Below are 12,020 nucleotides of genomic sequence, written 5' to 3' on the forward strand. Positions count from 1 at the left end.
CCGGTACCGACCCCGACCCCGGGTACCCACTCCCGGTACCGACCCCGACCCCGGGTACCCACTCCCGGTACCGCCCCGAGGCCGGGACCGGGACCCGGAACCGCAGCGTCATCCCAGGACTGACGTCGGTACCGGCACCGGCATCTTTGCATCGACCCTGGTACCGCGCCGGGACCCCCGGGACTCATCCCCGGCACCGCTCCGAGGCCCAGGACGGGGACTCGGTACCGGCACCGGCATCCCAGGACACACTCACGGTACTTCCTCGAGCCTCAGTGTCGACCCCCGGTACCTCACCGGCATTTCGGGACTGACCTCCGGTACTGCCTCGATCCCCGGACCCACCCCCGGGACTGACCACGGGACCGACACCCACCCCCGGTCCCAGCACTGGCCCCGGTCCCGGCCCCCGGTGCCGCAGTGGCATCCTGGCAGACATCCACCCCCGTACCGACCCCCCAGCACCCACCCATTTCTGTGGTGCCACATGTGCCCCTGGGGCATCCACAGGGCACACGGAGGTCCCCAAAAGCCCCCCCCCCCCTTGCCTCTGTGCACCCCTGTGTGTTCCCTGTCCCCTCCCCAAACCCCCCCAGTGCAGGTCCTGGGGGGCACCCCCATGTCACCCACGGGCAGCACCCGAGTGCCAGGCAGGGATTTATTGTCTGGGGGGGAGCAGAGGGGGGCTGGGGTCCCACGGGCACTCAGGGGATGGAGGACAAGGGGGTTGGGGGGAGGGGCACAGGGGGACCGCGGGGGACCCCACTAGCCCTGGGCACCCCCGGGCTCCTGGGCCTGGCTGGGCTCCTGTGTGTCCCCCTCGGTGGGTGGCCGTGTCCTCTTGAAGAAACCCATCTGGAAGGAGACAGGGTGACAGCCAGGCCCTGTGGGACCCCATGGCACCAGCTCTGGGGACCCCACAGCATCACCCCCCAGGGATCCCTGTGGCACCACCCCCATGGCCCCCATGGCACCACTCCTGGGAGCCCACAGCATCACCCCCCAGGGATCCCTGTGGCATCACCCCCGGGGACCCCACAGCATCACCCCCCAGGGATCCCTGTGGCATCACCCCCGGGGACCCCACAGCATCACCTCCCAGCTGCCCCCCCCCCATCCTGCAGCCCCCACCTACAGGTCTGTACCCCCATTTCATGGTCCCTCCAGTGCCAGTGAGGCCCCACCACCATGGTGGGTGTCCCCGGTGTCCCCAGTGTCCCACTACACCCACTCACCTTCCACATGAAGAGGCTGAGGAGGGTGAGGAGCAGGAGCCCGGCCAGGACCCCCAGCACCACCCCCCACACCGGTACGGCCCCCTTGCCCCCGGGGCTGGCACGAACCACCCGTGTGACAGCCTGCGGAGGGACGGCTGGGTGACACTGCTGCCACCACAACCTGTCCCCATTCCCCAGTGTCCCCAACAGCCCTACCGTGGCGTTGCCGGCGGGCAGGACGCGGGGCTGGACCCGGTAGGGCATGGCCGAGGTGCTGAACCACGCCTGGGACTGGATGAGGAACTGCGACAGGAGGTGCTCCCGCTGGGGACACACGTGGGGACAGAGGTGGGGACACACGGGGACACACTGGGGACACGGCATCAGGGGTGCTGGCAGCCAATGGAACACCCATGACGCCTCTCATGTCATCCCCAGTGCTGCTCTCTGCAGGGGGGGACATGGCAGTGCCACCCTGTGCCCTCGCTGTCCCCAGGAAGGGACAGTACCTGCTGCAGGGTGTCCATCCAGAGCAGGGCGTGGACACTGACCAGTGCCCGCTGGTCCTTGCCCAGGCTGGGCACGTGGCAGGTGATGTCCACGCACGTGGCATTGTCACAGTCCTGAGGGACACCGCAGGTGTTGGGGACCCCCACCCCCGGGGACACCCCCAGCCCTGCACCCATTGTGGGCTGCAGGTCCCCGGGGTCATCGTGGGGCGGGGTCCTCCACCCAGCTCCACATCCGTAATGGGGTGCAGGTCCCTGGGTGCACCCCCTCACCACAGGGAGGGGGTCCCCCACCCTGGAGGCACCTCCAGCCCCCTCCCCATAATGGGTGCAGGTCCCCAGGGTCACCCACTCAGCACAGACAGGGTCCCCCACCCTGGCACCCCTCAGGCCCACCCATCACGGGGTACAGTTCCCCGGGGTCACCCTCTTACCACGGGGACAGGCTCCCCCAGCCCCAGCCCCGGGGGCTCCTCCGCCTCCCGGCGCTCCCGCTGGCGGGTGCCGTTCCCGGGCGCTGCTCCCGTGGGACGGGCGATCTCCAGCTGGAAGGAGACAAAGGGGTCACACCCACCCCCTTAACACCCACCAGCGCCCGCGGGTGGGCACTGGCCCCTCAGCCCCTACCTGGGCGGGGTTGAGGTCGGGGTGGTGGGTGCAGTTCGTGCCCCCCTCGGTGCCCAGCTCCAGCAGGTAGAGAAGGATGTGGCCGCCCAGCCGGTGGGGGACAGCGAGGCGCAGGGTGACCCCGCTGACGGTGCTGGGACCCTTGTTGTGGAGCTGCGGGAGGACAGGGGGGTGACACCAGGGAGGGGACAGAGGGGACAGCCCCCCGGGCAGCCGGAGGGGGCAGTGCCCTACCTCATAAACGTGCTCCACCTTGATGCCGTGGTCCTCGAGCCGCCGGCTGCCCTCCACCCCCTGCCAGCTCGTGGGCAGCACCGTCGTGTCTGGCAGGGAGTTGCTGGTGGGAGAGGGGCGTCAGTGTCCCCCTTTGTGTCTCCCCCCCGTGTCCCTGTGCCCCCCAGACCCTCACCCTCGCAGCTCCATCTCTGCCTGAGCCTCCACGGGCACTGTCACTGTCACCGACGCGTTTGTGGAGCTGGGGCTGTTCTTGCTGCGGGGGGAGGGACAGACACCGAGTTTGGGGACACGCTGAGGACACCGATCCCGAGTGCCAGTGTCCCGACAGCAGGAGGGGACAGGGGGATGGCAGTGTCACCTCCGCAGCTGGAGCTGGAAGGTGATGGCATCCCCCATGTCCTCCAGCCCGGACACGCTCAGCTCCATGTCCACGGTGATCTGGGGGGCAGGAGGGAGGTGGGTGACAACCCCAATGCCAGGGTGGTGATGGGCACAGCAGAGAGACCTCCCACCCCCTTACCTGGGCCCCCGCTTTCATGGGGTTGCCCAGCTCGCAGAGCACCACGTGGGTCCCGTTCTCCTTCTTGGGGTTGCAGCTCAGCTTCTCCTTCCCCTGTGGGTGGGGGACACAGGGAGGGGACACGTCATGGACCCCTCTGTGCACCCTCCACCCCAGGGACCTGCATGGGCCGAGGGCAGGGCGTGAGACCCTCACCCTGGACACCCCTCACCACTGGGCAATGCCATGGTGGGTGGCGGCCACCAAGGGCAGAACATGAGCCCCCCACCCCAGACACTGCCAAGGGGCAAGCTGTGAGCCCCCCACTCTGGGTCCTCTCTGACACCCCTCCCTCTGGGCACCCCAGTGGAGGGTGATGGCCACGAAGTGCAGGACATGAGCCCCCTATCCCCAGATCCCTGGGCACCCATGAACACTGGGCACCCACATGGAGGATTATGACAAACAAGGACAGTGTGAGCCCCCAGATCTGGGTCACGCCCCCATGCCGGGCACCCCCTGACACCCATCACCACTTGGCACCCCCGTGGATGGTGATGACCACCAAGGGCAAGGGATGAGCCTCCCACTCCGACACCATCAAGGACACGGTGTGAGCCCCTCACCCTGCACACCCCCCAGCACCCATCACCACTGGGCACCCCCATAAAGTGTGACACCCACCAAGGGCAGGGCATGATCTCCCCACCCTGCACACCCCCGAAAACCCTCCGGTCAACCATGGAGAGTGTTGGCCACCAAGGACATGGTTTGAGATCCCCACCCTGGACGTCCCCAACACCCTTCACCACTGGGCTCTCCCATGGAGGGTGACGGCCACCAAGGGCAGAGCATGGGCCCCCCACCCCAGACACCAACAAGGACCCAATGAGAGCCCCCCACCCTGCACACCCCACAACACCCATCACCACTGGGCACCCCCGTGGAGGGTGACAGCCATCAAGGGCGTGGTGTGAACCCTCCACCTCTCACACCACCATGGGCTCAGTGAGCCCCCCACCCCAGACACCACTGCCCCCACGTGGGCACCCACCGGGATGGTGCTCTGGGCTGCCTGGTAGTGGGTGCCAGGGGGCAGCTGCACCCTCAGCTCGGCCTCAAAGGCACCTTCGCCCGCGTTGGAGGCGTGGGCACGCAGGCGCAGCGCGGCCTCCGCCCCGATCAGCAGGCGCTGGCTGGGGCTGGGGGACACGGGGACACGGGGACAGGGCTCAGCACCCCGTGGGGTCACCACACGGGGGCACGGGGACAGGGCTCAGCACCCTACGGGGACACCAGCTATCCCCCTCGCCCCCCTGTCCCAGGTGCTCACGTGTCAGCGGCCAGGTGGAGGTCAGGGATGCAGAGATTGTCCTCGCCACAGTCCTCCAGGATGATGTGGGTCTGGGAGGGGGACAGGGAGGGGACAGGGGGACCCCCATCCAAGGTGCAGTGTGGGAGGGGGAGTCATTGGGGACAGCAGGGGATATGAGGGGGGAGTTCCTGGGGAGGGATTGGGCTGGTGGAGGAGGCAGAGGGGACATCCCAGGGGGGAAGATCTGGGACAGTGCGGGGTAGAGAGGGGTCATTCCCAGGAGTCATTGAGGATGGTGGAGGGGAGAAAGGTGATACCCCTGGGGAGTAAGAGCAGAGGGGTCATCCAGGGGACTGATTCAGGATTGGGGAGGATACTGTGGGACACCCCAAGGATGGAGCAGGGACAGCAGGGGGACATGCTGGGGAGAGATTGGGGATGGCAAAGGGGACAGAGGGGACATCCTCGGGGATATGACTGGGGGGAATGGGGTACAGAGGTGACATCCCAGGAGGGACTGGGGACAGCAGGGTGAGCACAGAGGGGTGGGCAGGAGGGACAGTGGCAGGGCACAGTGGGGGGGCACATTCCAGGGGGGACAGAGGACAAGGTGAGGGGTAGGAGGCACATCCCAACAGGAACTGGGGACAGTGAGGGGGCTGGGTCATGGTCCCAGGGAGAGGCTGGGGACACTGGGACAGGCTAGAGACCCCGGGGCTGAGCACACCCAGGCTGGGGGTACCCACGTGTGCCTGGCCCAACCATGCAGATGAGCCCACCCCATGTCACCACAGCCATGTCCCCCCACAGCTGCATCCCCCCTACCTGTGCCTGCACCAGGGTGTTCCCATAGAGCACCAGCCCCGGGGCCTCCCGGGGCAGTGCCAGGGCCACGCTCAGGGCCACCGGGCTCAGCTTGTCCTTGAACTCGGCCTCGTCCTGGGGACACCATGGGCAGAGAACTCTGGAGGGCACCGCGAGCCCACCCCACCCCAGGACCCCCACCCACCGCCGTCCCCATCCCTGTCACCCACCCTCCTGGGACACTGTTGTCCCCAAGCCCTGTCCCAATTCCTGTCCCCATCCCGATTGAAGATGCCACATCCCCATCCCTGTCCCCCACCCTCCTTGGACTGTGTCCCCCCCGTGCCCGTACCCGCAGGTAGGCGGTGAGGTTGCGGCACTGGGGGCTTGTCCCCGGTGTCACCACCAGCTCCTCGCGCCAGGACGACTGGTGTCCCTGCAGCAGCAGGACCCTCCGGGACAGCCGGGGCTTCAGCCGGTCCAGCTGCAGCTCAGCCTCCAGGTCTGGCAGGGCACAGGGCGGGGTGGCACTGGTGACACCCCCGGGGACACGCCAGCCGTGCCCGTGTCCCCCCCGGGTGGCGCTGGCACTCACGGATGGCCGAGGGGATGTGCTGGCCCGTCACGCTGACACAAAACACCACGTGGAAGCTGCGGGGGAACAGAACCCAGAGGTGCTCAGGGACCTGTCCCGTCCCCACAGCAGTGTCCCCATGGCATTGTCCCCTCAGTGGTGTTCCCACAGCAGTGTCCCCACAGCAGTGTCCCCATAGTGGTGTCCCCGTGGCATTGTCCCCATGGCAGTGTCCCCATTGTCCCCACAGCAATGTCCCCACAGCGGTGTCCCCACAGCACTGTTCCCACGGCAATGTCCCCTCATCAGTGTCCCCACCCCGGTGTCCCCAGCACACGCCTCACCAGCTGACACGGATACCGGAGTCGGGCAGGACACAGTCCAGGATCTCGGGGTTCAGCCCATCGGGGACACTCAGCTGGGTGTGGGCCACCACCACGGGCTGTCCCCTGGGGCACGGGGACATTGCTGAGGTGCCAGGGGACCCGGCAGGGACTCCCGGGCCACCGCAGGGACAGGCACTCACCGGTACACGGCCACCTTGGCCGCCCCGTAAGCCCCGACCAGGAGATCTGCGGGGACAAGCGGAGTGTCGGTGCCGGGGTGGTGACAGCGGGGCGGGCAGGGCGATGGCAGGGCGGTGACAGGGTGGTGGCACCCCGGGGCCGTACCCGGGTAGCCGTTGCCGTCCAGGTCGGTGCCCCCTCGCAGGGTGAAGCCGAAGGCGGCGGGGCCGGGGAAGGGGCTGTCGAGGCGCTGGGTGGGCACCGGCTCCAGCCCCTCGCTCTGCCCGCGGAAGATGAAGACCTGCCCTCTGCCATCGTCACCCCCCTGCGGGGCACCCACGGCCACGTCTGGGGACAAAGGGGACGTGGGCGCCCACCCAGCACCGCCCACCCAGCACCGCCCACCCAGCACCACCCACCCAGGCGCTCCCGCCTCAGTTTCCCCAGGGTGGGGGCACGGGGGGGTCCCCTGGCACAGCCCCCTCGCCCCCGCCCGCGCTGTTACCGCCGAAGCCGTCCTTGTCCAGGTCCCCCAGGCTGGCGATTGCGGCGGCGAAGCGGCCGTAGGCGTGGGTGCCCGTCAGGGTCTGGGGGGGCCGGGGGAGGAGCTGGTGCCCCCCGCCCAGGTAGAGGTAGAGCCGCCCCAGTTCGCTGCGCTGCCCGTCGGGGCGCCGGGCCATGTACAGGGGGGCACCCACCAACAGGTCATCCCTCCTGTGCCGGGCGAGGGCTCAGGGTGAGGGTACTCAGGTTTGGCGGCTGGGGGCACCCAGGGGTGTGCCAGGCACGGGGCGGCACCCCTGGGTGTCCCCGTGGGGAATGGGGGTGTGGAGGGGACACAGTCCTGGCTCTCACCCGTCCCCATTGACGTCGGCCACGGCCACCGTGTGCCCGAAGTACGATGCCACCTGGAAAGGGTCCGGGTTGGGGTGGCACCGGGAGAGTGCCAAAAACACCATGGGGTGCACTGGGTGATGGGCGGGGGGGTTCGGGGAGCAGATGGGGGCTTGGGGGCTATAGGGAGGAGTGCAGGGGTGCCGTGGAGCCCCAGGGGGTGCTGAGGGTGGCACAGGGTGGAGGTACCTGCTCGCTGTCGATGCCCCGCAGCCGGCGCAGGGTGTTCCCCGCAGTGAAGATCTCCACCTGCCCAGGGCAGCGTCAGACCCCAGCCCGGGGGGGCCACACGGTGGTGACCCCTCCAGGTGGCACCGGGCACGGGGCACCCCCCAGCACTCACCTCACCCCTCGTGTCTCTCTTGTTGGGGACCCCCACCACGTACTCTGTGGGGGATAAGAGCCATGAGTGACCCCACCGGGGCATCGGAGGGGGCGTGGGGATACCCCTGGCACTGGGGTGGGCACAGGGATAACCCCGGCACTGGTGTGGGCACAGGGATAACCCCGGCACTGGTGTGGGCACAGGGATAACCCCGGCACTGGTGTGGGCTCAAGGATAACCCCGGCACTGGTGTGGGCTCAAGGATAACCCTGGCACTGGTGTGGGCACAAGGATAATTCTGACACTGGGGTGGGCACAGGCATATCCCCAGCACAGGGATGGGCAGAGGGATACCCCTGGCAGGGTATGAGGGGTGTGGGGGCACAGAGACAGGATAAAGGGTGTGACCTGGCACAACCTCTGTCCAGCACCCCTGGGAGGGGAGGTCTCCCCAGGGTGTCCCGGGCCCATCACCCCCCCGCCCGCAGGTGGCCCTGCCTTCCACGCCCCCCAGCCCTACCTTTGGTTCTGGGGTCGCCATCGAACTCGCCCACAGCCACCGAGTACCCTGCAGGGAGAGGAGCACCAGTGAACCCCGGGGAGCCCCGGCAGGAGCCGGCTGTGGGGCGGGGTGCCCGTGCCCGCTGCTCACCCCGGTACCCGTCCTCGTATTCCAGGGACACGGGCACCGTGGGGCGCCCCGGGGTCCCCAGCCAGAGCAGGGACGTGCCGTGGAAGCGGCTGAGGATGGTGTTCACCTCCACGGAGTACAGGAGCCCTGCGGGACACGGGGGTGGGCGGACACCAGCACTGAGGGGGCACCCGCTGCCACACGCCCTGGGCTGCCAGTGCCACTGCGGGTGGCACTGAGGGGGTGGCCCGTGGGTGCCCTCCTCTCGCCATGCCCACCCAAAGGGAGCACCAGCCCGGCAGGAAGGACTCACCCGTGAAGTAATACCCGCCGGGGGCACCCAGCACCAGCGTGCCGTCCTGCGGGAGGAACTGGCCTCAGCACCGCCCTGGGGCACCCCCACCCTGGCATCGCGCCCAAACATCCCTTATCCTGGTGTCCTTCACCCCCACGCTCCCACCTCAGCATCCTTTATCCTGTCATCCCCACCCGGGCAACGCCCCAAGCATCCTCACCCAAGTACCCCCCACCCCAGCACCCTCCATCCTGGCACACCTCCCTCAGGTATCTCCCACTCCAGCATCCCCTACCCCAAAATCTTCCACCCCATCATCCCTTATCCTGGCATCCATGACCTTGACATTCCCACCTTCGTATCCTCCTCAAGCATCCCCATCCAAGTATTCCCCACCCCAACATTCCCTAAGCATCACTCCCAAGCATCCTCACCCAAGTATCTCCCATCCTGTCATCCCCCATCCTGGCATCCCCTCCATCCTGGCATCCTCCACCAGAGCATCCATGACCCTGGCATCCCCACCCAGGCTTTCCCCACCCCAATATTTCCCACTCCAGCATCCTCTGCCCTAAAGCCCCCCCCCCAAATATCCCACATCCTGGCATCCCCCCACTCAAGCATCGTCCACCCCAGCACCTCCACCCAAACCTCCCCACACCCTCTTCCCCCCTCCTGACACCCCCACCCCAGCATGCCCCACCCTCTCAGCCTCATCCTGGGGCCCCTTCCTCTGGAATTCCCGCTCCAGCATCCCCCACCCTGACACCCCCACTCAGGTACCATTTCGGCCACACCCTCTGCATCCCTGGCACCATCTCCACGGGAATCCCGGGGGGCACGCCGGGCGCGCTGCCCCCCGAGCCCCCCCCGAGCCCCCCGAACCCCCCGAGCCCCCCCTCACCGGGGTGACGGCGGCGCTGAAGCCGATCTCGCAGTAGCGCTTGTCGTGCTCTGCGGGCACAGGGCAGGGTCAGACCGACACGGGGTGGGGGCACCCCCCCCCCCCCCAGCCCCGAGCCCCCTCACCGTAGTTGCTCTGGCGGTAGGTGTTGGCCATCGACTGGTCCCGGCAGGGCGAGTACCAGACCACGCGCCGCAGCCCCGGGGTCGCCACGAAGCAGGTGCCCGTCGGGGTCCGGAACGCCTCGTCCGGCCCGTCCACCGCGTTCCAGTGCTGCAGCGGGGCGCAGGCCTGGGCAGGGGCACGGGGATGGCACAGGGTGGGTGCCCGCCCCGCCGTCACCACCCACGGGTGCCCAAACCACCCCCCGCCGGCTGCACCCACCACCAGTTTGCCGTCCCAGCCGGTGACGGACGCGCCCAGCCACTGGTGCGACTTGTAGGTGTGGAATTCCAAGGTGCCCTGGGTCTCGGTCTCGTCCCCTGGGGGAGCGGGAGAGGGGGATTTTGCGGCTCCGGCACACGCCCTGTGCCCGCCCAGCACCGCACGGCGCCCACGTACCCGCGGTGTCGATGGGGAGGGGGCGGCAGGGGGTCTCGTCGGGGGGCCAGGAGCAGAGGAAGACGGCGCCGGGCTGAGCCACGCCGGGCTGGGAGGTGTTGGCACGGGGGGCCCCCACGGCCACGCTGGGCCTGGGGGGCAGAGCGGGTGTCACCTGGGGGGGTGGGTGCCGTGCCCGACCCCCGCCCCGCGGTGTGTCCCTACCTGCCCTCTGTCATGAGGAAATCCAGGGCGAAGCCGAAATAGCTGCCGGGGGGTCCCGTGTACTCGGTGGGGGGTTCCTGGAGAAGCCCCAGGGTGGGGGGCAGGCGCAGCCCCCCGAGGAGCAGCAGCACCCGTAGCAGCCTCATGGCCACCCCGAAATGTGGCCACAGCCCCGGCACGTCCCGGGGCGGTCCCGGCTTATCTCGGAGGACGCAGTCGGGGCCGGGGACAGCAGTGATGGGGGGCACAGGAAGGGCCCCCCCGAACGCGCATCCGCTCCTGCGGGAGCCAGAGGGGTGTGGGGGGGATGTGCTGGGTCGGATGTGGCCGGAGCAGGGTGGGGGGCAGGAGGTGGCAGTGCCACCGGGGGACACTGGCAGGGCTGGGGGGACAGGGGGGCAGCACAGCGCCCACCACCAGCCTCCCGCCGGGCCGAATCCAGCCCGCCCTGGGGTGCCAGTCTCGGGGGGTTATTTCGGGGTGCAGGCAGCCCTGGCAGCGGAAACGCGGCGGGGAGGGGGGAGGACAGCAGGGCACGGGGCCCCTGCATCGTCCCCGGTGTTCCCTCTGCAGCCGGATGGAGCAGACAGCACTGGCCCCATCAGCACTGGGTATTGCCCACAAACTGTCTCCCCCCCTTCCCCAGGGTAGGGACACCCCAAAACCCTCCCAAGGGGCCGAGCAGCACAGGGAAATGGCTCTGGGAAGGGGATGGGTGCCAGGTGGGGGCACAGCCCACACCCAAGAGAACAAGGGGGGTTCCTGTCCCCCGTGGAGGAGCCGGTGCCCCTCAGCCAAGCCAGGCCTGGGGGAGCCATGGGGGTTCAGCCCTGCCTGGACAGTGTCTGAGCCCCTGAACCCACCAGCACGATTAATTTAAACTCAATTAATTGAGGACCCTCAGGGTGCCTCGGGGCTCCAAGGGCTCCTCGTGCTCACCCAGAGCCGGTGGCAGGGACAGGCCCTGGAGCATCTCCCTGTGATCCAGCCCCATTTGTGAAACTCCCTTTCCATCTCTGAAGCTGCAGGTGGGAAGCAGGACGGAGGGGTCAGGGGGTCCTGGAGGGCACAGGGAGGCCACCACAGTGCCCAAACAGCACCTTGGCCCCTGAGGGGGAACACAGCCCCAGAGCCCGGACTGCTCCAGCCCTTTGGAGCAGCTGCAGTTGGAAAACAGCTGGAGCAGAGCTCCGAGGGGTGGGAAGGGTTTAGCAGAGCCCGGCTCAGCTCTGTGCCCCGGCAGAGCAGGACACTGGGCTCAGGGGCAGCTGCTCCTCCTCGGGTGGTCTAATCCCCCGCTGGCAGCAGCATCCAAACCCAGCTGGAGCCCACACCAGGCTCCTTCAAGCCCACTGTGATTCCTTCTCCTGTTGAATTACTTATTTCCCTGTTCCTTGCAGCTCTCCTGCACCGTCACTCATCAGCCTCCCCGGCCCAGGGCCACCCAGAGGACAGACAGGCAATGGCAGGTGGCACCCTGTGCCCCCACCCTGGCAGCGTTCAGTGGGGTTTGGATTTTTTTCCTTTAACCAAACCAGGACTTTATTTAGGAAAGGAGAGGTGGGTGCTCCTCCTCCTGAGCTCTCACGGCTTCTGACGCTCGCCCAGGCTGGATCAGCAGCACAGCCTGGGGTGGAGGGACCCCGGGGGCAAAACTCCCAAAATCCCATGGCATCACCTGGGCAACTCCAAGCTCCTCAACCACGGTGGGGACAGTCCTGAGGAGCAGCTGAGGGAGCTGGGGGGGCTCAGCCTGGAGAAAAGGAGGCTCAGGGGGGACCTTCTTGCTCTCTGCAACTCCCTGACAGGAAAGGGAGTCGGGCTCTGCTCCCAGGGAACAAGGGACAGGAAGAGAGGAAACGAGCTCAAGCAAGATTTAGGTTGGATATTAGGGAAAATTTCTTCCCCAGAATGTTTG

At 68.0% G+C, this 12,020-nt stretch overlaps 2 protein-coding genes across 2 annotated transcripts in view; both read right to left on the reverse strand.

Moving 5' to 3' along the window:
• Positions 1-112, reverse strand: part of LOC108509729 (protein FAM171A2-like) — a 10,586-nt gene extending 10,474 nt beyond the window's left edge. Inside the window, exon 1 of the mRNA XM_017839288.1 lies at positions 40-112. Within this exon, the coding sequence (XP_017694777.1) occupies positions 40-112 (73 nt within the window). The remainder of the gene's footprint in view (positions 1-39) is intronic.
• Positions 113-732: 620 nt separating this feature from the next.
• Positions 733-10,248, reverse strand: ITGA2B (integrin subunit alpha 2b). The gene is made up of 30 exons (XM_017839289.1): positions 10,103-10,248; positions 9,899-10,029; positions 9,722-9,819; positions 9,463-9,628; positions 9,338-9,387; positions 8,452-8,497; positions 8,160-8,285; positions 8,028-8,075; positions 7,526-7,569; positions 7,372-7,431; positions 7,144-7,196; positions 6,794-7,002; positions 6,454-6,636; positions 6,309-6,354; positions 6,127-6,231; positions 5,804-5,859; positions 5,561-5,712; positions 5,230-5,343; positions 4,423-4,493; positions 4,144-4,291; positions 3,111-3,203; positions 2,949-3,028; positions 2,763-2,843; positions 2,588-2,690; positions 2,354-2,506; positions 2,161-2,271; positions 1,727-1,981; positions 1,434-1,541; positions 1,236-1,358; positions 733-855 (listed from the first exon to the last, which is right to left on the reverse strand). The coding sequence occupies exons 1-30, from the start codon at positions 10,246-10,248 to the stop codon at positions 766-768; spliced, it is 3,249 nt and encodes a 1,082-aa protein (XP_017694778.1). The 3' UTR covers positions 733-765.
• Between the last annotated feature and the right edge of the window lie 1,772 nt (positions 10,249-12,020).

This window comes from Lepidothrix coronata, unplaced genomic scaffold (assembly GCF_001604755.1).
Source record: "Lepidothrix coronata isolate B3197 unplaced genomic scaffold, Lepidothrix_coronata-1.0 Scaffold396, whole genome shotgun sequence".
NCBI classification, from domain to species: Eukaryota; Metazoa; Chordata; class Aves; order Passeriformes; family Pipridae; genus Lepidothrix; species Lepidothrix coronata.

Bases quoted from the DNA above. Each gene is read 5' to 3' on its own strand.
- ITGA2B (XM_017839289.1), bottom strand. From the start codon at position 10,248: ATGAGGCTGCTACGGGTGCTGCTGCTCCTCGGGGGGCTGCGCCTGCCC. The intron at 9,629-9,721 runs GTGGGTGCAGCC...GCCCCTGCCCAG, and splicing joins GCTGGGACGGCAAACTGGTG to GCCTGCGCCCCGCTGCAGCA. The intron at 1,359-1,433 runs GTAGGGCTGTTG...GTCCCTCCGCAG, and splicing joins TGCCCGCCGGCAACGCCACG to GCTGTCACACGGGTGGTTCG.